Consider the following 27,850-nt stretch of genomic DNA (forward strand, 5'->3'; position numbering starts at 1 on the left):
ATACAAGCCAAGCTGGGAGGCCGCGGGTTTAATTCCCGTTTAGGTGAAACTATTGTATGCCTGAACGGTTTTTGATTGGTTCTGGGTTCTATTGCTTGTATATCATATTGTAAATGCCTTTGTATATCAGTTATCTTGGACTAACAGTACAAGATTGGCTTAGTTTAGGACTAGATGACGATTAGTGAATATGTAAGGAATATATTATTATTATTTTAGATATAACATTATAGCGCTGGAATTCTGGCTTTAGCTCTAGATATGTGATACAACGTACTACTTGAAGCCTCTTGACTCAAGGGCTATCTGATAAATCAATGCATACCTACATAAACTTTCATATTTACACTGTCATCTAGCCTCAAACTTAGTAGAAGTACCATTATTACTGAGTTTGCACCCAATATGAAAAATAAGTCAGATTTCTTTCCTCTTGTCCTTACCCCAATTCTATTCCATGTCGGCGCAGCATATTTTCTCGTAACTGTCATATTAAACTGTCCATATCAAATTAGTGCTTGAAAACTTTAACATTCGATATCATCATTATCTCTTCAATAGTCGTATTATCCAATCATTAGGTTATAATATGGAGGTCAGTTGTCATTTTACAATTGGAAGCTAACTACGTCATATTAGTGTAGCCGACCTCAACCCAGTTAGGAAAGGCTAGGCGGATAATTACGATGCATTTCAAATTATTACGTGGCATTATTAGAGGGAATTTTGTATGACGGTAAATGGCACAAAAATTATATAAAGTATATAGCTTCTTCCTTAATTGGCTTACAGAGGTACGTATCTCCCCAGGGTACGACACCGTTGTGACTTTTGCAAATAATACAAAAAATGAGATAAATATCTAAAAAATATCCCTATATCCTTTTTCTGGTGCGACAACATTACTTTTGTAGTTCGCAAAAGTTGTGTTGATAGTTCATCTCATCTATATATTCTTTATTCATTGTTGTGTGAGGTGTCAAAGTTTTAAATGCTACATTTTGCATAAGTTACAACGGGGGTGCGATATATTGTACCTACTTACCTAATTTATTTTTCATTCGATTTATTATTTTTTATATCTTTGCGTTGAGGCTTTATATCTTGAGCTATCTGATAATATTACACTCATTTATTGTCATTTTTCTGTTGAACACAGATGACTGTGTTTCGGAGGGCACGTTAGACTGTAGGTCCCGGCTGTCATTTAATTCGAGTCATGTCATTTTGCCTTGGCAGTCGTTACAGGTAATCGGAAGCCAGTAAGTCTGGTACTATTCTTACTATATAATTACCAAGAGATATTATTGGGTTTGCCCGGGTAACTGGGTTGAGGCGGTCAGATAGGCAGTCGATCCTTGTAAAACATTTGTACTCAGCTGCATCGGGTTACACTGGAAGCTGACCACAACATTGTTGGGAAAAGGCTCGGAAGATTCATCTTTTCTAAAATATAATAAATATAATTAATGACTTCTAAAAACCTTACTTTTTGTTTATAAGTTGTTATCAATACTTACATTATAGCCGTTTTTCACCCCCGTCCCGTTTGGACTTCTGTTCGTATCAGGATATAATAACTTATGTTACTCAGAAGGAGCCTGGCAACAGTGAATGATTTTTTCACATCGGTTCTCTAGTTTTGGAGCCTTAAGGGTACAAGCAAACAGAATATATTTACTCTTTATTCTGTTAGTATAGATAATGTATCGTTAGTTAATCAGGTAAGCTACGGTGTTTGAAACTTACAAGTGTAAAGGCGGCCTGAAGCTGAAGAGTTTGTTTGAAAGCTCTAATCTGTGTAACTCTGTGTGACTGTGTGACTCATAAATCAGTATTAAATTGAATGGTAGAACACACATATCATTACAAAGATCGGTATTTGGCCGGTATCAGACCGACTGAAAACTTTGATTGGAATCAAGAAGTTCTTTTAAAAAGTTGACAACCATCGGGTCAACTGTCGGCCGACTGTTTAGTAGTGTGCATGTGTGGTTAGGCTTAGAGAGTTATCAGGGAATGGTTTTTATAAGGTGGAATTAATAACAACACTTGCATTGTATACATATAATATGTAATTAAATATATCACATTAATCCATTTAAAACTACATAATCAGAACGAATAGAAATACATATAAGATAAATACATTGATTTATATTCCGTGATAATATTGAGATATTATAATATTTATAACTGCTATTGTTGTATTTATTAGTGAACAATGACTACTACATTTAATTACGTGATCGTACATAGTTGCTGAAGTCAAGTGAATACTTTCTTATCATACATATTTTTTTTTAATTTTGATATTTCATGGGAACAATTTTCAGTATAATTTAAGACGCAATAGCTACCTAATTCGATACTCAGTACATTTTAGCAATCAACTGGTAAATCAAGTTTAAATTTTGAATTCGATACATAGTCAAACGGAAAGCCAATGTTTTGTTCTTCAGCAATTAAAACTATTAAAACAATGTGCTCTCACATATTGCTCCTGTAGACTAGGTGCATGGCACGGTGAGATTTTCAGTCAATTACAATTGACAGCAGAATAGTACATACAACATTCGAAAAATAACTAGATTCCCATAAACAGGTCATACCTGCTCTTTATAATTTCATTATAAATACACAATATTTGACATGCTACTAGAGTGATTAGTATGGTAACATCAATTCAATTAATATTCATTTATATAAGTTAATATATTTCTACTATTCTAACAAATATATAGATCCATAGAATGGGAAAAAATATATCTCTCTCGAATTTTAACACAATATAAATAAAACACACTTTGAAATAAACGAGAAATTAGCTGTGACGTAATTAGAATAAAGCGGGGCAATTCTGTTTCCTATCTAAGTATGTGACGTACCACGGCGCAGACTGCTCCGTGCATTGTCATACAGCCTCAGCTCTAATGAGTGTAGACCATGTCAACACACACGGTTAACCGACGCCGCACACTGCATCAGAATTTCAAGTTCCCTCTTAAATATTCAACACGTGTGAGCGATTTTCTGATTGAGCCTTATTCAGTCCCGACGAGTGTTGACCGCCCCACTCGCGCTTACCATGTTCAACTTTATCGGACATTCCCATACATATGTATATAACAACAATACGAAAATACCAATCTGTAAGATTTCTACTACAGACAATAAAGTGATATCTAGGAATTATTTTTATTAATATCTTATGACGATAGCGGTTACAGTTTGAATTCCTACGATGAGGTTTTTGTGTTGTATCGTTATGTATATATAATACATGATTCGTTTAGTGATTATTAGTAAATACTTATTCCATATTGTTACATTAGACATCTAGGAAATAGTACAAGGTAAATTGTAGAAGATATGTAGGTATGCAACTCGGATTATGTTCACAAATGCACAGGTTAAAATTTCATTAGCTTTTTACATTTATATATTTTTGGTAAATAATTGGTATATAATTTAAACGTTAAAATACCATACGACGAAACAAGAAAACTTGTTTTATTTTTTAACAAACAATAAATATATATATAGGATTTAAGGAAATATAATTTATTTACAATGCAAAGGGTTTTATATAATTCCTATCATATGATGTAAATACCGATTGATTCCTGTATCGTCAATAGTTAGGCTTGGCATCGATCGCAGCTATACATGGCGTAACAAATAAATGCTGTTATAAGCAGTCATAATTACTGTGTTTTAAATGACTTTTTAGGGGTTACGATATTTTTTTTATGTTTCATGTAGGCATCATAGCACTAACCATGAACTAGAAAATGAATATTTTTCCTAAAACCGTATTTACATTCACAGTAGCAGCTTGAATAAAATTGTACAAGTATTAAAACCTTATTACTCATATTTAGGCCGAATCAATACTGGATTAAATGGGAATGTATTAAAATCATTAGTTGTATCCAACATATCTTGCTTTATCCGAGCTGTTTAGTATATAGGGATATTATATAGATTAAATCAGTGAAGTTATCGAAATATAATCCAAAGGCCCGATGTACGAACTTTCAGAGTAGGTAGTTGTTCAGTGAAAGGAAAACGCGATACAACGATTCCTTTCAATCATAAATATCTTTGAAATACATAGGATACATAGGAACTTAGACATTTACCTTGTAGGATAATTATAAAGGTACAAACTGTATTCAAAACAAAATTCGTTGGAATTATACTGAGGTGAAATTCAAACTGTTGATAAGTTTCAATATCTATTTTAAAACAGCGATAAAATCATCTACGTACTCCATATAGGGTAATGATTAAAATTTCAACCTGTACTGTAGTATAATGAATTAAGAATTCTATTTAAAATCTTGTTTATTAATCGTGGAACAAACATTGTGCGCAGTTCTATAGTTTTCGTGGCTTAATATATTATGACTGCTACTTGTTATGAACGACCTACGCTGTGTTAATAACATCAGGAAAATGAATTGTCTGCGATCCTAATTGTGCAATTATGTCGTGGTTACCCTAGTAGTATGACCAAAAGTTCTTTATATTATTGATGATACATACACACGATTGAGCGATAGACGTTTCTATGCATATCGATCACTGAACTTACAACGATATGATTTGGTCATAGATTTAATGTTGAGATTATTGATTGAGATCTTCGATATCAGAGCTGTGTGCCTACTAGAGATGTCAACGACGAATACGATAAACCTACCAGTTGTCGAATATTTCTGGCCAGCTCTGGTAAAAATGCACCCAATGCATGGTATGAGATGGCAAGGGCTAATGATGATGACCCACTAAATAAGTGCACTATTAAAATCGCGTAAACACTAAATACATTGATCTATATTCTAGTATGGTTTGCCGTGATCCTGCGGGTACCGTGGCGTCGAATGCTAGGGTGTCAGACAGTTATTGCAGAATGAACGTCGGACGCCAGGCTAGTGCGCGATGGGTGCGCATGAGTGACCTAGTCCTTGGGCTGGGGCTTCACTATCTCACACTTGCCTGGTGTAGCCGGGGTCGGGTCCTCGGAGAACAGAGGGTTCTTCACTTCCATTTCGCCCGTCTGTGGATACGTAGCCCGACATTCAGTACAAAGTTGAAGGAATTGGGTTGATCAATATTTCATTCACACAAAATGCTCGTGCATGAAAAACAAAGATTCCTAGAAAGAGAGAAAGTGCATTAATTGAAATAAAGAACTACTCGTATGACGTCACGTCTACTCAGCCTGAGATGGCAGTCCATGGTGTGGAGGTTCCGCTGTTTGGACCCGAACTGTCTACGTCCTAAGGCATTAAAACTCCATATCGTTAGTTGAAGCTCTCATGCATTTTTGGGTAACTTGGAACAGGCTGGGAATTATTTAAATTATATGAATTTCCTATAAAAACATGTTGATCTTGTTATCAGATCAATGTAAGTTGCAAATAATAACCCAAGCAGTCATCATTCTGTTTAGTTTGTTTGCGGGGGCTAATGTAGGGATTGCAAGCAGCATTCAATGTTAACAACATTACATTCAGGACTTGAATCTGATGAGTAATGGGCTTGCATTTCATTATCGATCAAAGGCTACTATGACACAATTTGATTTGTTTTCTAAGTTCACCAACTGGTTTAAAAGTGGTTTCCACATGACAACAGACCTGAGTAACCAACCTAGGATGTACCTAACCTTCGTAAACCGTACCTAGTACAACCGTGTCTTGCACTTGAGTTCCTATATTATAAATGACACTGTAGGTTATCAGGACCTACCGTAGCGAATCCAGGACACTCGTACACGGTATAATCTCCTTCCTCATTCTCCTCCTCAGACTCCGGGTCAGACACAGAACCGTTACGGTGCTCACAGCCGTTCCTGGAAAAACACCAATCTTTACCACAAGTCAACAGTGGAATACCAACAAGCATTGTCATACAGTGCCAAGCTCAGGTGCCACGGACTCGGCCTAGATTTATTTATTTCCCGAAGCATTGCAAACGCACTCTATTTTTTCAAACGCAAACAGTTGGTTACGTCCGAAGCTAAGCTATTCAATTTAGTTCAGTCGCGCCATGTTTAATTCGTTTACCGGCCACGTATTTGTTATTTTGTGTAATGAAACGTGAGCCAGCGAACGAGCCCTGCCGTTTTCCAATAAGTAATTGATTTAGAAAAAACAATGAAAAATTGTTGAACGATCTTTTATTGCCAATTATGAATTACCTTTCCATAGCTATAATTTGTTGTTTCTGGTGCTGGTAGTGGTACATGTGCGCCGAGTGAGCGAGTTTCCTGTCGCCTGACGTGTCTATGTTAGGGCCGGTCACTCCGTAGGCGGGGTAGTCCACGTCAGCTGCAGCTTTAGCTTTTTTACTCAGTCTGTGGGTCATGTCGGCACGTGTGATAAATGCAGCCTAAGTGTGCACTTAGAGGACAGTGACAGAGCACTTACGTGTACCAGCCGAAAGCGAAGCCGATGATGGCCATGGTGAGAGCCGTCCCCACGGCGGCGATCAGAGCTATCCCATAGATCGAGTCGGCGGGGTCGGCCGCTGACTCCAACACGTGGATGTGGCGAGGCTTATCAGTTCCGTCAGCATTCTCTGGCGTACTGAACATTAGCACGCATTTTAAAATATTTTCATCCATCTACACGCATCCGCTAACATTCGCACCTTCGTTAGCCATGACAGGTGCACGTTGCAATACTACTTACCTACTGAAACTCTACTCTAACACAACAAACTAAAAAAGTAATAAAATAAATAGGTACATATGTAACAATATTTTGGAAATGAATTCGATATACATATGCTTGGGTGACTGATGTAAGCATACATAGGATCACATGCTGGCTTGGAGTAGCGAAATAAGAATTATAGGCAATATCATGCTCATACTATGATAATATTGGACCGTCTGAGCAAATATTAAAAATCTGTAACTGATGGGCATAAGTAGCAGTGGAATGTATGCCTAACGTGAGTTTAATAATTTACTGAGTGATTCGCCTAGCTGACAATTATTATGAGAATCAGATATAGGCATAGGCATAATCTGATACATATAGTTACGTAGCATAATCTGATACATAAAGTTACGTAATGCGTTCGCAGTGAGCAGAGCTTCAAATAAGTTTGTTCGCTGCTGTCTATTTGTTTGTCTGTTTGCACAAGTTGTCGAGAGAGGAACTTATTCTACGTCTTCTTGGAGACGTCTATAAAATTGTCGCTCTTACAATTTTCCTCGGGAGAGGCACTCAACTTCACAAGTGAAACGTACTCTCATATTTCTCTCCGAGTAAATATTATGTTCAGTTGTATACGTAAGTAGGTACTATAGAAATGCAATATATCAAACGCAAGACATCTCAGGTTGAGTAGTTTGTCACACGATATCCATACATTCCAGAACATTATTTCCGCTATTTATTTCTGCAAGCCTCGTTCACGAAAACAACAGCTCTCATGGTTGGATGTGACGAATGTCGGATGGTAATGATGACGATAATTAATATGATTTCAAGTTGATGCACCGATTTGCCAATTCGTTGAAATTCATTTACATAACATTATCGTAAAATTCGAACATTTACAGCAAGTCACAAGTTCTCATAACGCCCGTTTTGAAAGTCTTTGTTATTCATGTTTCTGTAACATAAAGTGCGACTCAGACGACGCACTTTTGTGCGATCGAGCTGCCTCCCATAATATGACAGATAAAAAATTTGCAATTTTTTGCAATTCACATACTAAACGCACATAACGTACTTCCTCCAATATTTTGTACAATGCAATGTATTCTTTTGTATGGATGTACCTACTCAAGTACAGACAAATCAGTACCATAGCGAACATTCAATTCAATTCATAAAAACATACACTATTTTTTATTCCAATCACGTCAAGGATTATCATAAATGTCGGTCCTCACTCGTGTTTCTTGTATCAGCGTCATACCACACAGATCACGTCCTCTCACCAAGGAGTGCGGACTGCATATTTAAAAAAATGCGATACTGCATATCGCAATTGCCTATGGTCTAAATGTAAAAGTAATAAAAAGTCCGTTACGTAAAGTACGTCGTCTGCGCCACACCTTATATTCGCTAAACAATAGAATTCGATTTCAGTACACAATTAATTATCCGCTTTGTCATAGCCACGGGCTTTAGCCACTGAGCCGTGCTCTGCAAACAAAGCTGCTTATGATACATATTGCAGGTACACTCTCAAAGGAAAAGTACCTTTTACAAAAAAAAACGGGAATTACTAGACCTGTGCTTGTGTAAAAGTGTAAACACTTCTAAAAATTTTGTATACGGTTTTGTTTTAGTTTCATATTATACTTATCGATGATGGTTTTCAGAACAGATGAGCGATTCAAAATAAATGAGTTTGAGTGTGCTTCAAGACGTACACACGTGCTCCCACTCGGTGGTCTCTCATTGCTTGCTCTGTTATATACGATCACAAGTGATTGCTGGTTTCAACAAAAGTGTTAATTAGGACGAACTTTATTTCCATGCGCAACTAAGGACTTTCAGGAGTGGAGGCTAAGGAATCTAAGTGTTTAATACGTAAGGTCTTCACCTCGCCTCCGGAACAGTGTCAGTGGGGTGATTTACTCTCAACCAGCGCAGGTTGGTTGGCAGTAACGACACAGGGATACGGTAGTCCTTATTTGCCCTAAAACAACGCTAGATTGACGATCTTGTAAAAGTAATTGGCATTATTATTTTAACGTGTTTTGTTATTGTTATTTACCGGTTACTAATACTTAGTAAAACCGTCCTATATGTTTTGGGAACACATCACAATATAACATCGATGCACATCGAGATATTTATCTTGGGGACAGCCATGAGTATGATACTAATACTTTGTTTCAAAACATATGTAAGTACATAAATATTATACGTATATAATTCATCATACATAGGTATAAATGTATATAAGTAGTATAGTAACACACCGTAGCACTAAGTCTACACTACTTACTCAGACCACACAAACAATTCAACTCTGAAATAAGTATAACTAAATAGTAAATAATACTGAAATTGCTGTGGAGGAAACAGTGTTTAAATACAATAGTGTAACTTTCTTTTTCTGCTGAAATGGTAACTACGCTGTAGAAACGTTTTCAACTGAAAAAAAAGAACTTTGCGTTTGCAAATGTCGCGCAGGTTTCAGTAATGTACTTAAGTTTTCACAACGTTTCAGTAGCATCGGTAGCGAACTCGACTCGAAGCTCTAAGATTTGCGTCATATGTCGTAAATAAAGTCCTCTTCATAATTGTTATACTCTTTTTAATCTAAACGAGTTGAATGTAAGGGTGCATCTACACAGTGCAAGTAGCTGGAGCAAGTTAACGTGCGCAAGTGACAAGTGACAGGAGCACGCGGTTGGGTATTTTACTTTGGTACATGCGCGAGTTGCTGGGCCCACACGTTTTTATAATGCGCATGTTATTGTACCGTGTAGATGTATCCTTACATTCAACTCTCGCAACTCTACACGACTCGCGCATGTACCAAAGCAAAATACCGACCCTCGTGTTCTTGTCAACTTGCTCCAGCTACATGCACCGTGTAGACGCACCCTTACATGTCCCAGACGAAGGACTTTATGTTGCTGTAAGTGGGAGGTCATTAACTTCTATGCACTTCAGCAGACGGGTAATAACCCTCTTTATTCGACAATAGACAATACTGGCTGGAGTATTTATATCCAACCTTTTATACAAAGACCTTTTCTTCAATAACCGCTACTTAATAAAATATATTAAGATATAACCTTTGATCATGTTGTGAAAGGTTATTAACGTCACCTTTTCTTAGTGGCTATTTTTAATTTCACTTTGTATTTTTTGGTTATTTATACAGTAGCGAGGATGACAGCGTATATTAATACACTTTGTAAACTTGTACGTTATTTAGTTGCCAACCTTCTTACCTAATCCTCCTTGGCTTCTAAGTATAGTGAGAGTATTTTACCCCCCGCTGCTTGTGTCAAAGAGCTATTACGTGTTTCACCATCTATACCCTTACTGTATACTTTTCTAACCTTACGAGGAAAACCTATAGGAATTTTCTCCATAGAATGTTTCTCCCCGGTTTGTATGATATATTTGATGTAATATAATTATTGACTTCGGAATTGATGATTCATATCTTTGCGAACACTGAAATTCGTGAAAATTGCCTATTAAGATAGTTAGTAATATACTAATTAGATCAAAAAATTAGATTATTCAGTTCATGAAATATAAATTGGTCTAATATTGGAGAAGAAAATAGATGAAAACCGAAGCTCATTATCAATTTTACGAAGGTTATTCAATCGGGTATGTTATTCCTTCTCTCACGAATTTGAATTCAGCTGGACGGATATAAACTCTTTCTCAAATATTTCATTTGACAAAAGACTCTCTTTCCGTATTTCGTCAAACTAAAAAAGTTACGTATTGACACGTTTTGAAATTCCTAAACGAAATAAAACTTATTTCCTATATACCTTACGCCTACATATTACTTTACTCCGAATAAAACTTAAGACTCCAAAGTAAACTATTACGAAAGCTGAGGGTTAAAAGTAAGTTTCATTTATTTAATATCCTCGTTACACACAAAATATTTCATTCGAAGAACTATTCACACGAAGTCGTTGATACAAATTGTGTTTTTATTTCAGCGACTTTTTAAAATGATATATTTTCCTTTCAAAGTTTTATTTCAATACATTCGTGGGAGACCTGAAGTGTTCGTTACAACGTGTGTTTTTCTTCAAGGCTTTTCCACCTTAATAACACTGTTTTTAGCTACCCATAATTGTGGCACATCGTATGTTATTATTTCGTCTATGTTTCCACAAAGAAGAAATTTCTTTAACACTTTTATTTCAAACGTCATAACATGAGAATACTGAGAATAGCGTTTGTTTAGACTCAGTAAATATATTCCTTATCAACGTCAATAAATAAGCTATCCGAAATAATGAATCTTAAAAATCATCTTAATAAACATAAGTACATTGTTTTGTTTTGCTCTACCTACAGTTATGTCGAGTAAGTGTATTTGCAGCAATAATTCCTATAAAAATGCAAATCATTTTTTTTAAATTATTTAAGCTGCATGATATATCTAAATCAAAATATTTTCAGCGGCGACGTTTCATAATAGCGAGATTAGGAGCAAAATTTTCTGCTAGCGCGCGTATATTTTTTACACATGAGTTATTAGCTTAAAAGCCTTCAAAATTAGTAAATGTTGATTAAATAGTAAGTATTAAAATATGCGGATATGTAAGTGTGAATACTTACAGTCCAGCTCTGAGCCTGTCCAAGTTCTCAGCGACTAAATTCTTCGTTCGACCAAGATTGGGATTCTGTCGTATCTGACGAGGAGCTTGGAATGTTATTAGGTTTAACGCTTTGTGGGATTTCAATTCACCGCCCTCGTGCGGTCCGCTAGCCTCTGTAACAACATTACACTGGTCAATCGTACGACCGATAAAATAACTTAGCGTTAACGAACGAAAGGGGATCAATGATGATAGATAAGATCGCCCTTGTACACCATATCTTGTGAAATGTACTTGTCAAAAATGTGTAATACAAGTTATGTAACATCTACGAACGACCTCGTAATTTTTAATTGGAAAGAAGTCATAAGTAAAATAAATATGAAAAACATTTCGCAAAAATGTTGCTTGATATTTTAATAAGCGAGCATGTCAGCTGCTCGGATGTTATAGGCATACATGGCGTCTCTTCCGTTTCCCGGCGGGGTAACGTAATAGGTGACATAAGAGTGTCTGGCGGAAAAGCCGCAGAGACTGCCGGTGCCGTGCTGATAAAATGTACTACGTTGTTGCAAGCGTCGAGGCCATCGAGCGCAGCTAGATTCCCGCCATCTCTTTGATCGCGGAACCAGTCAGCCGCTCATACAAGGTCGCCGTATTGTTGCACCTCCCTATTGGAAACGTTTCAAGTTGTTTCAAGTTTTACTTACTTTGCGACACGATTTTATCTTCGGGCTCGTAATATTCTTTATCCTTAGGAGTTAGAGCAAATGTCTTTTTCTTGTCTTCATCTTTCGTGGGGACTGTTGGCGGTTTGGTAGATATTTCACGGTGTTGGGCCGATGCCTCTGGGGCTGGCAGTGTCTCAGGTGGGACTAGTTCCCGAGGTGGTGGTATAGGCCGAACATCTTCTGGTGCATTAGTAGGTAAATACGGAGTCTCCCGAACTGGTCCATAAGTACGCGGAACATTTGGTTCGCGGCCGATCCAACGAGTGAATTCCTCTTCGAAGGGACTCAAGTCCTCATCATCGTCCATTTGGCTAATGAGATCGATTTCCTGTGTGACATGAAACGTTAGGTTCATTTAATTATACTCAATGAAGTAAAATGTGATTTGCTCCGAATAGGTTACGGTATATAAAATATTTGATTCAGTTATTCGACAACCGTAAATCTTTCCCTAGCCGATATGTTAAATGTTATAAATGCATGAAGGCCTGACCAATTCCTAAGTACCGGAGATATTTAAATGTGAAAGGTATTAAAATATAAAATTCATGCTGCCGGTGTATTTCGCAGGCACTAACATATCAAAGTTTTTGACAGTTCACCAATAAACTTCTCTCGATGTACGATAGGCTTCCATCAATGTAAATTATTACCCGTGAGGGATTGCTGAAGGTTTCAGGTGCCATTTTGTCGTAAATAAGAAATTATAGAACGTATGAAATACTAGAGAAAAACGACATATGCTAGTGAGACCTTGTGTAATCAAACAGCCTTTTATTAGCGGCCTAAGAACGCCAACTCTTTAATTTGTGACCTACTTGATTGACAACTTCACAGGTGGCAAATGTCAAATCTGACAGTTTAATAAGTAGAAAAGTTGGTTGTTACACTATAATATCTTTGTTTATTACGACCTCGTCGTTTCTTTGTTGGAAAGTAAATAATTACCACGTATGTTTCAACTTTGTTTACCGTGTTTTTTTCTAACATAAATTACCTACGCACGCCACAAAACCCAGCCCTGAAAACTTGTTTTACTAATGAGTTGTGAAGTAATGAAATGGCTATACTCTAGAACAAGGTTCCAAGTGATTAGTTGGTCGACGTTAGCTCTGAATGAGATGCACTCAATATAGCAATTGGTTACGTCTGCAGTCTCCGGATAGCTGTGGTTATTCCAACTACGTATAACTTTATATAGTTGCAATCGGCATCTGTTACCACAAATCTGAGGAGTTTGATTGGCCTTCGAAGTGGTTAGCTGGGAAAATACCTATGCTATTATTATCGGGAAATTGTTATTGAATGAATGTTAGATACTCTTTTCTACTTTTTATAAAAGCCGACTATTTGCAGAATGCGTGCCCCGTTTTTATGTTTTGAGGTTTATTTATTGCAACTGTTTTTGATTAAAAAACGTATGTCCTTAAAACCGTGCTCATTTTAAACTTAAGTAGTTCAATAAATCAAAGCCAATCATAGCTATATCTAGCCACGAGTCAGACTTTCTGTCCACGGCTGTCCATACAAACTAGCATAAGTGAAGTAAATAAATTAGCATCAGCCTTGGAAAGTAAAGATACCGTTTAAAGATTCTATCATTTAGTTCGTAAGTAATTCAAGAGTCCGTGCACATAATGATTCTTGGCGACGTACATCGAGGACATAGCCTCCAGCGAATTATTACAATACATGGTCCACGGTGCATTATGTTAACTGCTGATATTACTGTAATTGTTTTTCAAAGACATTTACGACGATAATGCATGTGAACCAACAGATATTACGGAATAAGAATCGGTTTATCAGGTCACCTCGGGACGGAAATATTCGTATCACGTAATCCATTTCAAATTGTCACGAACTTCGCTTTGCTTGCTTTTTTTGAACAATGCATTGTAGGTCTTACGTAGCAGTGTCTACGAATATTTGATGGTTCCCTGTAGAGAAAATGTTGCATTTTTTGCTTTATATTTGAATCTCGTTCAGTGAACAAACTCAAAAAATGGCACATTCACACGTTTCATATCAAAATTCAGATCGGAACCTTTTTCCAATTTCTAGCGGAGATACAAAAACCGACGATGAATCGAACGTACGAATTAAATATAGTAACTACGAATTTACATGTATCGTAAAAAGGCTTTTTTTGTTTTTCAGTTTCTGTTGAAGTTGCTGTCATAACTTAGTACTACTAATATTATTCAGTTATGATTACTCGAATAAAGAAATTATTTATTATAACCAATGTTAGTATTTTTTATCAATACGAATATCAAAAGCTCAGTACACAAAGTACCTACACACAAAACAAGGTGGAATTAAGAGGTATCTTTTTTTAAATCGTTTAAAAAGAGTAATTGCTCACATGTTATTTTAAAAACCTTTTTCTAAGTAAATAAAGAACGTGTTATAAAAGTCTCGTAGCAGAGGCTACGGAAATTAATTTAATAGTCTTCGTAGCACGTAGCACGTAGCACTTTTCGCCGACGCCGCCGGTAAAATTACTCACACATTATCTATGAAATTGCTTTGTACATGCCGCTTATTATTTGGTTAATATTTTAGTTATTGAATATACACCTTTATATCATTGTTTTTGTAAGAAAAACAAAAAATATATTAAGTAAATGATAAATGGACCAAAACTGTGGACAAATCATTTTGAACTCTATCGTCACAAAATACTCTTTTTTTGTTTTAAATTACTTCGTTTACAGATTGTATTAACTCAAATCCGACGGATTCTGTCGAATTATTAATTTATTTATGTGTTTTAAATACTACGTAAAGTGTTGACAAAAAATCATAGATATTCTTGCTTAATAACTACATATCTAACTGAAATAGTTTTACTGAAGTAGTGAACGAGCCATATTGATCTTTCTTAATATATCTTTTATTGTATCTTAATTGGCAGACTAATTTATTGAACTAATCTTATAATAAAGTTGTACAACAAAATTATTTAGTTATACGGTAACCTAGACTTTACTTAGAAAACTAAACCATTATTAACGAATATCGTATATGCGAGAAAGCCATAAAAATATAAACTGGTCCATATTAATTGAACGACCTATTTCCTATAAATTGTATTTCAGTTTCAAAGAAAAGCGAAGTGTTACAACTCCGAGTTATAGTTTGAAAGCACTTCCCTTGTTTCTTTAAAAACAAAAGAAAAGGTTGGTCGAATAAACGATCAAGTTTAAGTACCGAAGCGCCTCTCAAATACATCTCGGAACATTACAGCAATATTGTATCTGTTTTAAGAGCTGGCGACATTTTTACTTCCTTTTTTGACTGGTTATTTTGCATATTACTGAACATATTTCAAAATTATGGCAGTGCAGCTGCTTTTTAAGTGTGATAATTAGGTTATTCGGCAGCGTAAAAAAATTCAATAGTAAATTTTAAGCTCAAAGCGAAATTATTCTCTTTCACTGTATCCTGCATGTAATGTAAATTATTGAATCTGTTTTAAGAGTTGGTAACATTTTTACGTAACTTTTTTGACTGGTTATTTTACATATTACTGAAAATATTTCAAAATTATAGCAATGCAGAAGCTTTTTAATTGAAATAATAAGGTTATTCGGCAGCGTTTTTAAGCTCAGAGCTTAATTATTCTCTTTTACTGTATCCTATATGTAATGTAAGTTATTGATTTTTTTAAGAGCTGGCAACATTTTTACGTCCTTTTTTGATCAGTCATTTCATAGATTACTGAAAATATTTCAAAATTATGGCATCCATCCGCCTTTTAATTGAAATAATAAGGTTATTCGGCAGCGTACATTTTAAGCTCAAAGCTAAAATATTCTCTTTAACTGCATCCTATGTGATGTAAATATATTTCGATCAATTTTTATACCTTTGAATCATGTTTGTGTATGATAAAAAAAAGTGTTATATCTTTATAATTCCGTTACATACTCAACATTTCTAGAGCCTTTTCTCGACTATGTTGTGGTCTGCTTAATTTCACCCACGTTCCGATATGACTGTTTCCCGTAGCCAGATGGTAACAAAATCATTGTCCTTTTCCCGGGTCTAAGCCATCACCCCTCTAATTTTCAGCTTAAAGGGTTCAGCCATTCTTGAGTTATAAAATGTTTAACTAACACGACTTTCTTTTATATCTATATAACAGTCTGCTATTGATTGGTTTCACATGTATTGTATAATATTCTCTACGGTCGTCGAGAGCGCACCTCTGGTCACGTTTCATATTAAAATCTATGGACGCGCGCTCTGATGCGTTCGGTCGTTCTGTGGTGGTGTGTCGAGTGTTTGAACAATTTATTCTTTTGCCAGCGTTTCAACCGCACCTAGATAAAAACTAACCTGTATGTTATTCTGATATACAAGTAATACATTGCCATATTTCATCAAATTCGAGTCGGCTTAGAGTAAAAACCTCTTAAATGCATTTTTGCTTTTTTTTTCATTTCTACGAAGGTCCTTCCTCCTCCGAGCATTTTTCCCAAACTATGTTGGGGTCTGCTTTTCATTTCTAGAAAGGTAACGTCGTGAAATACATTATATCCTGTGTATCTTTCTCAAAAAGATCTACCGAGATTTTCACTCTAAGGCGTCGATTCGTCCTCATCCTCCTGTCCTTATCCTAATTTTATCTGGAGTCGCCGTCGATATATACATATACATTTTCGCTTTTATAATATTAATAGAATTAGTAACAACACTGGTACCACCCTGGGAGTGGTGAGGGGTGGGAACATGCAATGTCAATTTAACGCATTGCCTGCATTAGTGTGTTTGATTACATCGTGTTTATGAATCAGTAATGGCCAGTGTACAGCCTAAATTGCTGTAATTTTGTCAGTAAATTAAAGTGCATACAGCAATAGATAAGGGATAATTCAGTGTAGTACTGATGGCTATCTAGATTTGTAGCTATTTGTTGTAAATTTTAATATGTCTGTCCTAAAAGTGGAAATTGATATTGAGTTTTGTGGTGGGCTGGAAACATATATCACCGTTCTCCGTGACAGTTATAACACCCCTTCCCTCTGCCACGTGCAATAGCCTTGTCGCCGTTTTAATAAATTCTTGAAAGCAAAGCATAGATCTAATAGCATTTTACTCAGAAGAATAATGAACAAAGCCCTGTATCAAACTACGTGACTCTTACCGTACGTATTGTTACAGAATATTACGTGAAATTACTGAGGCTTTGCATAATAATTTTGTAAAGAAATATACATACATTGAAATACAACATTGTGGTTTGGTTACTGCGTATGACATTGGTGACGAATTTCGTAGTAGAGATATGTGTTTTACTAGATTTCACCACGAGAAAAACGAAAATTAAATTAACCTTTGTTTAGTTTATATTGTATTAGGTATTAATATTTCTTTTTTTAGGTTTAGTAAACTTGGAACCCTTATAGTTTCGCCATGTCTGTCCGTCCGTCATATAATATGTAGGTATTAGTATCAGTCACACCGACATAGTAATATAAATATAAAAATGTATTAATATGTATTGTTTGAGATGCCATTTTTCCCACAATTTTCTCTTGTAAACTACGAATAACCGACTAAAGTGAATAAACATAACTTCAGATGGAAATCGAGTAGGTACTAGATAAATTGAAGTTTTCTCGTCAAAACCACCTGCACGAGTGCGAAGTTGAAAGCTCTTGAATAAACAGCATCAGGTGGTTCCTTTGCCTGATTAACTTAAAAGGAAAACGAACCTATAGTTGGCTAAAAGTTAGTTGAAAGGTTGCCTAACGTAACTTTTGTATTGGCCGATATAGCGATAAACTTTAAAAAACGTATACAAAGTAAACGATAAAAAAACTGGTGAAGGTAAAAGAAATATCTAGAATATATTTACAGAATATAGTTTTTTGCTAAATTTACAAATAAATTGAATCTTTAACGAGGTTACTAATAACTGAAAAAAATATCGACCTAACTATATGAAGTAAATATTTCTATCATGACCAACCCGTGCCTTTAAAACATTATGGTGTAACTGTAAAGTAAAGCATACATTGAAAAGGTTTCACGCACTATATCAAATGATATAAAATGAGTAGATACAAGTGTCGTGCGTTCACTAATAATGACCTAAGAACAAAGAAGTGTGACTGTGTGTGTTTGTGTGTGTGACATAGCCGGGGTCACAGTTCGATTCTATACGTGTAACTTGTCTATGTGTGGGTATTACGTCGAGTGATAAACGGTGACCAATCACAACACTTGTGGTCTTTGTCATCAGCTGTCGAAAACTTCCGCATTGTGGTGTAAGGACGTTTTATTTATATGTTGCCAGCTCTTTCAGGACTCAGTATTAATTTAAATCTTAATATTATAAGCGTTTGAATACCTAGAGCAAACTTCACTACCTAACAATAGTAATATAATCGATCGATAAACCTACAATATTTTTACTTCAAAGAAGCTGAATTTTTTATGAAACTTTTATGAAGCTTTTTATACAACCTAACAGCATTTTCACTAGAGCCCTTAATTGACAACACTTAGTGCAAAATGACGTTCAAATAGTTACAGGTTTTTGCTCGGTTTTATACGCGAAAAATGAGAGAAAAATCCACCTGAGTGTAAGAGGAACTATTTTGGGAATCAAACGTTTTAGGAACTTCTTAAATGAGCGTTTATATTGTTAACAAAAATGGCATACGTACCTTGCTCAGCCAGTCATGTTCAGTATCCGGTGGGTTTCCACGAGGACCGTCTTCGTAAGCATACAGAGGATTGGGCATCAGCATCCGAGGCATAATATAGTCGCTGCGAAAAGGTCTCGGGTAGAGGCCGAGATGACGATTCAGCTGCGACAGCCCGGGTGCAGTTGAGGGACCTAAAACCCTTTGTAATTGAACCTTCTTTGTCAAAATAGGTTCATGTTCATAGACAACATAAACGTCACTTTTCTTACACAACTGTCATGAATTCCCCAAAAAAAAAATTACACAACTGTCAACTTTGAAAATGGAACGTGAAAGTTCATAGTAGTCAATTGTTTTGAGAGAAATGGACGTTTATGTTGTCGATGCACTTGGGCCGTATTAAGTGAGTATTTATTTATACTCGTGTCATGTACACGATATAACAAAATGTAATACAACCTATTATTAACATCAGCTCAGCGAAGCTCAATCGCTGTACTGCAGAATCGCTCGGGTGCATATTAATTAGTGGGTATGACGCATGTTTGTTACTACGTAAGTAAATGTTGTTCATGTTCTGTGCCTGTCCAAGAAATGAAGTCTTATATTCTAACTAAAGTAGTTGTTGAGAATGAGTTGAGAAGTGAATTTATGGAGTAGAAGTAAATAGAATTACCAAAGTTTAGTACTAAATTGGACTCAAATGTTTCTACTTGGTCAAATCAATTTACTACTTTGGGTACTTAATTGTAAAGAATCTGCACTTTATCCTAAACTTCTTTCGAAACGAAAGAAGTTCATATTTATTTCTTTGTGGGTATGTATAAGTCGTACATGGCTAAAGTATTTCACCATGGATTAATGTGGTTCTCTATTACTGAAGAGTTGTAAAAAGAGACAGTTCAATAGATGCATACAGTACAGACTATCTCTGACGCAATTATATATTTTTTTATTTCAAGCTTAGTTTGTTTAATAATTCAAGTAGCACTTAACGAAAACCGTGTAAAACCAACTGTTGAAAAAGCGAGCGTAAATTCCTAAAATGTCCATAGGTTTCATGAAAAATTTGCTAGAAGCGTCGTTGTTTCAAAGCTTAAAATATTCTTGCTATTTCCAGGTTGGCAAAGCAAATATTTGGGCCATTTTATAATTATATCGGACCAACAGTTTGTGTCAAACATTTTATAGTCGAGAGCTACGAAATTTGCCAGCTATTTTGTGACAAATTCTATCCGAGGGAAGAGCCTTTCAACGGTAGAAAAGCTTTTAGTTTTGGTTCACCGTTTTAAGTTTTGTACTTTATTTTCACTACGTTTGTCTATTACACATACATACATACACTTGCGTCATTCTGCCAAAATATAACTTATTTTCTATCCAAACTAATGACGATAAATAACCGTATATTACCTTCAACAATTTAATGTAATTCTTTCTTACGTATGGTAAACTGGAGACAACGCTCAATTTCCTAAAGCATTTGTGACACCCTTGTGACACCTGACCTTTAACAGTCGTCGGACCTACAGCCCTCGTTTCCTTGCTCGACAAAATGTTAGTCCAATACATTTTTAAACTAAACATTGAACGGAATATTCGAGAAATATTAGACCGAAGCTCTTGGAAACTTTAGACTTGCAAACTCAGTGTGGGATTGGCCACTAACGAGCTGGTCAAATGATCTAACAAGTTGTAGGTCATAAGGTCAATTTGAAAGTCGATTTGAAGGCCGATTTAGCAGTGGAGATTAGATAGAGGATCGACTGGGACTATGTCTATTATTCATGAATGATCTAATCTCTATTGTAAACACACGATATGTAAATTATTCTCCTGTAAAAATCACAATTATATATTTCAATAAACTTTTTCAACTTTTCCCTCATTTATTTCCACATTACCGTACTGAAATCGAATAGTAAACGGGAACACGAAAGTAGGTGTCAGAACTTCAGCAAATTGTGCCGAATCCGACCAAAGCTGATTAAAATTTCCATATTAAATTGTCGCCAGCGAAATTGTATTGCAAAAACTCGTGCCAGGCCCTTCAGTTCGAAGTGGACGAAACCACAACTGAACAACGGCTTGACCTGTACGTACTTAACACTTTATGTTCCAGAATAAGATACCTACCATGTTATAATGTTCTGTCTACATAAGTTCCTAATGTACTACTATCCTTGCCTTCTTCCCTAATTTACTTTTGCAGATTATTTCAGCTGCATAATTGACCTAGAACTTGCATTCAGACTGTCACTATTCAGAAATGACACATTGTAAAACATACGACAGACGGCTGTAAAATACGAGAGTACTTAGATAATAATCTAATTAAGCCGGCCTTGAAAGTTACTAAAATCTAACCATTTCAGTGCATCGTCGGGAATTGCAAATATAACTGTGAATGGAAACTTTCTGTTAGTTAACGTGTCGAATGAACTTTATAATTGGTTACAATTGACACGTTAAAGGATTGGCCGGCTTAATGGCGAAAATATGTAAGCCGGGATTTATTTTGTTTTCGTTGATTTCCACGAAAATTGCAGCGAGGCGAGTGTGCGGCGTTTGGTTTCAAACTACATTGTAAGTCAATTTGCGAATTTTCACACTATAACAATGTGCGTTTAGCTACAATTGCTTCCAAAATGCTTTTACATATATAAAATACAGGTACACTTGCGTTCATAAAAACGTAGTAATATATTTTTTCAGGTAAAAAGCTCAGTCTATTCGCGGCTCTTACTTAGTGTATTTTAGCCATTTGCAAAGAGAGCTTAGTACTAAAGTAAGCTTCTTTCGTTTAGAAAAAGTGAAGCATTTTCAAGCGCGAGCTTTGATAAATTATAATGGAATCGTTTGTTGTTAATATTTGAATATTTCGAAAGCTTTTATTCATACACCGGTACCTATATATGTATTTGAAATTGTTAAAATGAAATTGTTAAAATGAAATTTTAATGCTATTAATGAAAATTCGTGTTATATTTATGTCGTTTTTAGTTTTATTGTTATATTAAAGTAGTATTTTGTTTGATATGATTATATATAGAAAAGTTTCATCACGCAGCAAATTATTAGCTACAACATATACATGATTTTCATATGTTTTTTATTGGTAAGCCCAAAGCAAAATGATAAATTGAAGCCTTTGTTCTTAAGTGTTTTTGATTTGATATGCGTTTATAAATCTGAAAATGCACAATTTTCTTTAATGAATTAAATAAACAATTAATATAGAGTAAATATGTCGTTTGAAAATAAAATACATACACCGAGTAATTGGAGAGTTCAAATAAAACATATTTATTTAACATTAAAAGAGCAATTCAAATGATAAAATTGAAATGAGTTAAATGTTCGCTGAAAATAATTAACTACGTAATTAAAAGTTACGTTAAGTGCTAGTTCAAAATATTGACCTATTTATGTTCCGACACTAATTTAATAGCACTTGTAAATAAAATAAAATTCATCATGTTTTCAACTCGCAAATATTTTTGTTACTTAACTTTTTGGTATTTGAAGATACTTAAGTGAGAAAAGTACCTACTTAAGTAAGAACTTATTGAGTCTTTATTTTCGATTTTCAGCAACAAGCCGACAGTGGACGGACTTAACTGGTCAAACGTCAATGTTCTATTTTTAAATCGTCAAAACTTTTAGGTCAATGTAACTTAAGTCTTTATGTGATTGCCACAAGGATTCTTTCATCTTTTCAAGTTAAAATAAGCGTAAGTAAGTCACTAAAGAAAAAGTAAAAACACTCGTATAGGTATTTTATTCCGTACCCTTCAGATTGTGTACAATATGAGTCCTTCTACGCCACGTCCTTGCAACACGAGGCTACGAAATGAAGACGTTTCTTAGAATTGTGTTTCTTCAACGAGAAACAAGTAGCTTCACTTACGAGCTTATTACTTCTCTCATTCTATACGAGTCACCTACTGTTGTCAATTCTATTGTAGGACAAAATAGTTATGCAGAAGGGCGTGCCCGTTATCATCGATTAAATTACGAGCGACAATAATTTACATTCACGGGTCGTATTCAAATAGTACACGTGTTAACATGCAGAGTGTTCTGAACTTTTATTATTGCTTGTAGCGTTCATACTTGCACCCTTGACGACATTAAAACCAAGCGAAGTACTTGATGAGCTCCCGACGGGCAACTTGTAAACAAGAAAACTAGGATACTGACGTCACTAAAGAAAGTTTCACCCGTCCCGTACATACGCCGATGTCGAAAGTAATAAACTCGCTGGCTGCGCAAATATTTGAACTCAATATTATGAGCAAAATTACGCCTTAATTGAATGAACTTGAGTGCAGATAATATTTATATCTAGGTGGTCAGAGACGTGGCGCGTAACGGAATTAAGCTTGTGGCACATTACAGCAGCACCGCAACAGCACGGCTCCACACCAGCATTTAAGTTGTCATTCAATTTAGAGCATTAAATCGTGTATATTATAATATATTTCGTAATGTCAATATGAAAAAGCCAACGGCGAGCAGTCAGCGTGCTTGCCGCTACCACACAACTCGACTCGCCGCCCGCGTGCTGCAAGCGAGCGGTCCTCATGCGTACAGCGCGCCGACGGCGTGCTAATTGCGCGCCGACTCCGAGCCGGCAGCGAAACAACGTCATTACGTCGTGTTCAATCATAACATCAATCATAATCGTCTTAAAATAATATTGAGTTTGCGGTGACAGCAAGCTTACACCTCGCGGCCGGCGCGCGGACGGCGCGCCGACGGCGAGCGGACGGCGCGCCGGCAGCTAGCCGTAGTCTTAATTCGAGGCGACGCCGTGCTGCTGCCGTGCTGCTACAATGTGCCACAAGCTTTAGCGAAGGCGAGGCGACGACTTAAGTACTTGAAAACGTTTCAGTAAACTCAAATCGTATTTACTGGTAATTTATCCCGGTAGCGGAGTGCTCCCATTTGTGCCTAACAGAGTAATAAGTTTGCGCACTGCTGAGCTGCAGTTTATGCAGTTGGATGAAACTGTTCGCATCAAGTTCTCGAGTAGCGCCAATCATTTGGAAAAATAACGACGTGATTATTGAGTTACACTTAAATTGCCCAGCGAAGAGAAACGAGTATCTTGTAACTTTTACGTGATTTGCAAACAAATAATAAGCATTTTGCAAACGAATAGAAATACGAGATAGTTTTTCTTTTTGAATTATAGAAATACTTTTAACGTGGATATGTTTTTAGAAACGTTAGCGTCTTTCAAAAATAAAATCGACGTCAATTTGGCAAGAATAGTGTTTAGGATCATAGATTTTACGACAGCTGAAACTGAGTTCCGACGGCAATGTTTCAAATTAATTGATATAAAGTACAAAAGGTAAAATAATATTTTAAATTCTCGTAAGCACTTCGTGAATAGATATACTTGTTTCTAATCTTTTTTAATGTCGTGATTTTTCTTTCTTCGAAGACTTCTTTTTGACTTAGGTACCTACTCAATTTATTAATGTTTCATAGTTTTTTACCAACTGACATGTTTAGTGCCCACGCAAATGTCCTTTCTGGTGACATGTTTGTTAGATTGTTGAACTCCTAAGTTTCATATAAATGAAGATTGACATTTGCTTGTTCATTGGATACTTAGGTCACATTTTGTGCCTAGGTCCGCTCAAAACTATATGATCTTCGAAAGGTTATTTCTGACACGACCCCTCTACATTTTTCAATTATAACTTTACCTACAATTATACTTAGGTATATAATTAATTATGACTTAATGCATTTTGAAATATTGACGTATTAAAATGTTTTTTGTAAAAGCTTATGTTTTTAACTATTTAAAATTCTGAATATAAAACCGATACAGAAATATGAAAGTACTTAAGTACTTGTAAATTGAGATCCTTATCGAAGTTAAAGGTTTTACCACTGAAGATTATTGGTAATTTTTTCAGCAGATAAACATTTTCATAAATATAGTTAATACAAGGGTTCTTCAATAACAGGTTTTAAAATATTTCTTGGTTTATTTAAAAGGAAATGTATTGAAAACTGTTACGATTTTATATGTAAGTAAAGTATTTCCCTCGAGACTGATGCGACGGCAGAGTGTTTTTCTTGATGACAACAAATACTTTTATTTGAAATAGAATCTTATACTTTTTCATATTGCAGTGACATTTATGAGCTTAATTTTATTTTTTTAAAGTTTGAAATTTTATTCCTAATCACATTTTTATTTCCACACTCAAGGAAAAAATATATGTTTTTTTTAAGGTTTGTTTTTGCAAAATTACACAATTTTACTTAGTGCTATTCAAGACGTTCTCGACCCATGAACTATGGGTTTATGGGAGACAACAAGAAAAAAGTAAGATTTACAACAAAATTGAGGGATGTCTCAATAATTTTATAAGGACACATCTGGACATATCGTTGTACATTTGCGTACCAAGCAGGATATAAAAGTGCTTTTGAGATCTGATACTGGAGAGAGATGCCGAGAAATTAGCTGGATGAATAGAATTATATGAAAGCGGGGAAGTGTTAAACAGAATAGAAACTAAGAGACAACTACGGTATGATATAAAGAGGGGGGGAAATAATAGATGATACCTCAAGATGGATACATTAGAAACATTGTAGGTAGAAAGGTTGAAGGAAAGTGGGTCTGTCGTCCGAGATATAGGTAAGTCACTTGAATTAAAGTGAAGGTGAAGGTTTTGACGCATACGGAGATTGAAGTGTTTGCACACGGAAGACAGAAATTAGTGGTGCAAGGACAAGAGTTTCGCTCTTAAATTGAAGAAGCGATCAAGTTTACTTAACATGTTTCGTCGCTAAATGTTTTATATGGAACGTCTAGTTTTGTGCTGGGTACATAAATTATTAAGAAGTTTTTCTCACATTTATTGATATAAAAGCACTCAAAAGCTGAAGCACGATTATATTATATTTGAGAATTGAGACTCTATCCGAAGATGCTTTTAAGATTTCGTAAAAGGTTTTATTAATACTTAGTAATATTAAGTAGCTTTCTGCTACATCTTCGCGAGTAGGTTCTACTTAACGTGCGCGCCAAAAAATATAATCCTTTAGCGATACATTGCAAACTTTTAGTCGGTCGATTGTTTGATGATCGGGCTTATAAATCAGTATGGAGATGGATGGTAGTCTACAATGTAATTAGAAAGACAAAAAAGTTTGATAGGTTTTCCTATGAACAGCAAAATTATCTATCAACTTAGGTTTTAGATGTAAATATGAAGTGAAGTATATTAATGATAAAACAAGAACTAGAAAAAAATAGACAATCAACTAACTATCGACCTAACTATTGGTCGACTTTGTGCCGATATCCCATCTCAGAATCTTATTTAATTTCAACCCAAGAACGTAGATTCATCTGAATCGTTTCAGCTGTTACGTTAAGATAGTCGGATAAGATCCCTTTTTTTTTGTAAATATGTGGATTAGGTAGGATATGTACCTAAGCTTTTTACTAGAATAGTTTTTAATTTAAATTGTAAAAATAATTTAATGTTATATAATTAAAACTCTAAAAAACCTAATGAGTTAATTGTAAGTTGTATATATATGAATTATTAAGTTTATGTAAAAAGTTATTTGTAAATAAAAGGAAGAACATAAAGAAAATGCATAGATAAACGGATAAGCAAATGTTTGTAATTACACAAAGAGATAGACAAAATAACAATGTATTAATATTGCTAGTTTACGAAGCGAACTTTGTCATACAATTAACGTTTCATTTGCTTATAGAATGAGGTTTCAGATTTGATAGAAATTGAGTTAGGGAGATAATATACATATTACTTTTGTAAACGCGGGACTTATTTAGTATTTTTTTAATCATTAACTATAGTGAATTAAGTGGTAAGCGAACACTCGAATCACTTTTTTGATAATAAATATTATAGTTTAGATTATACAAATGACTTTATTCTTTTATGACAAACTCACAGGTGCGTTTATTTTTGTTCTAGTAACTTTGTTTATTACTCATATGGGAATAACTTATTATGAAAATCGATTAAATAGCTTATCATAATTAAAATTAATTAAAAATAAGTGTAGCAAGCTCTTAACTGTATTTTGAAAGTGATGTTTTGTGTTTGAAAATGTGTAATGTATCTAATGATTTATCATTGATTGTCGATAGCCGTCGGACATCATTGCATGTATTTTTATTCTATTAAATAAAGGAAGATAGATGATTTCAATGACTTTCCTATAATTTGCTTAATAAATATTCATAAAGCTAGGCACTGTTAATGTTCCGTAAAGTTTGCGGAAATCTACACGAGACAGTAACACCAACGTCAATTAAAAATTAATACAGTTCAGATGTAGCTCTAATTTTAAGTCACCAAGCAATATTTTGTACAGAGTTAGAAATTCTCGTCATTTTTTTGTTTGCGAAAAACTTATTCTTGTCTAAATAAATCTAACACTTGATTGTATTAAATGATTATTTTACTAATGAAGGTGTACCTAATGTGCCACATAATTTCTACAAACTGATTTTAAACAAGTAGGTATTCACCAAAAATATTTGGAGAATGCAAAAGAGCGCAACATGTAACAGGTGTTTGGGAGCGGTTTCAGCACCTATCTGCAGTACATTAGCTACAAAGCATTAAATTCCATCTGCTGATTAAACACTTATGCTGTTGTCATTATTCCGCTAAGCACAATGTTTAAAAAATTCGCAATCACAATGATGGGCACGGGAAATGCTTATCAGCGGCAGTAGAATAATAAATGTGTTGTGTGGAGTAGTAATGGATTATTTGGAGCTGACATTGAGTGATGACTTACCCATGGGGCGAGGGAGGGCGCACGCCGCGGCCGCGGCCAGCAGCAGCGCGATGACCGTGTGCATCCCGCGTCAGCGCTCTACTGATAATGCTGGCTGGCAGCGTGCTTTCTGTTTACTGCCAGCAGGACTGGGCGCGCACTCGCTCGGCGCCGATCGATACCCCGCCCACATCAAAACTTCTTATCACCACGAACAAAACGCCGCAACTTGAGCGCTCCCGACGACAACTTAGTACCTTGTAGAACCACCCACTTTGACACTGTGCACCCTATCTCGTGTTATCCTTTTCAATTACAATTCGTGTGCTGCTTGCAATAGAGTCTATTTCGAAAAC

The 27,850-nt window shown here is 35.4% G+C and overlaps 1 protein-coding gene across 4 annotated transcripts; it reads right to left on the reverse strand.

Moving 5' to 3' along the window:
* Positions 1 to 2,052: 2,052 nt before the first annotated feature.
* Positions 2,053 to 27,850, reverse strand: LOC110374251 (protein cab-1). Of its 4 annotated transcripts, none has more exons than XM_021331888.3 (9): positions 27,516 to 27,808; positions 18,708 to 18,880; positions 12,004 to 12,352; positions 11,313 to 11,466; positions 8,581 to 8,676; positions 6,441 to 6,599; positions 6,212 to 6,367; positions 5,761 to 5,863; positions 2,053 to 5,065 (listed from the first exon to the last, which is right to left on the reverse strand). In XM_021331888.3, exons 1-9 carry the CDS (start codon positions 27,577 to 27,579, stop codon positions 4,967 to 4,969), a joined length of 1,353 nt encoding a protein of 450 aa, XP_021187563.3. In that variant the 5' UTR covers positions 27,580 to 27,808; the 3' UTR covers positions 2,053 to 4,966. The 4 variants fall into 4 exon arrangements, with proteins under 4 accessions (XP_021187563.3, XP_021187566.3, XP_021187565.3 ...); XM_064035793.1 differs by having other exon boundaries at positions 5,037 to 5,164; positions 27,516 to 27,850; XM_021331891.3 differs by lacking the exon at positions 6,212 to 6,367 and having other exon boundaries at positions 27,516 to 27,850.

This window comes from Helicoverpa armigera, chromosome 1 (assembly GCF_030705265.1).
Source record: "Helicoverpa armigera isolate CAAS_96S chromosome 1, ASM3070526v1, whole genome shotgun sequence".
NCBI lineage: Eukaryota > Metazoa > Arthropoda > Insecta > Lepidoptera > Noctuidae > Helicoverpa > Helicoverpa armigera.

Coding starts and splice junctions, on each gene's coding strand:
- LOC110374251 (XM_021331888.3), bottom strand. CDS start 27,579: ATGCACACGGTCATCGCGCTGCTGCTGGCCGCGGCCGCGGCGTGCGCC. Junction 8,677..11,312: donor GACAGGCTCAGAGCTGGACT/GTAAGTATTCAC, acceptor GCGTTGTTTTAG/GGCAAATAAGGACTACCGTA. Junction 5,864..6,211: donor CAAATTATAGCTATGGAAAG/GTAATTCATAAT, acceptor GTGTTTTTCCAG/GAACGGCTGTGAGCACCGTA.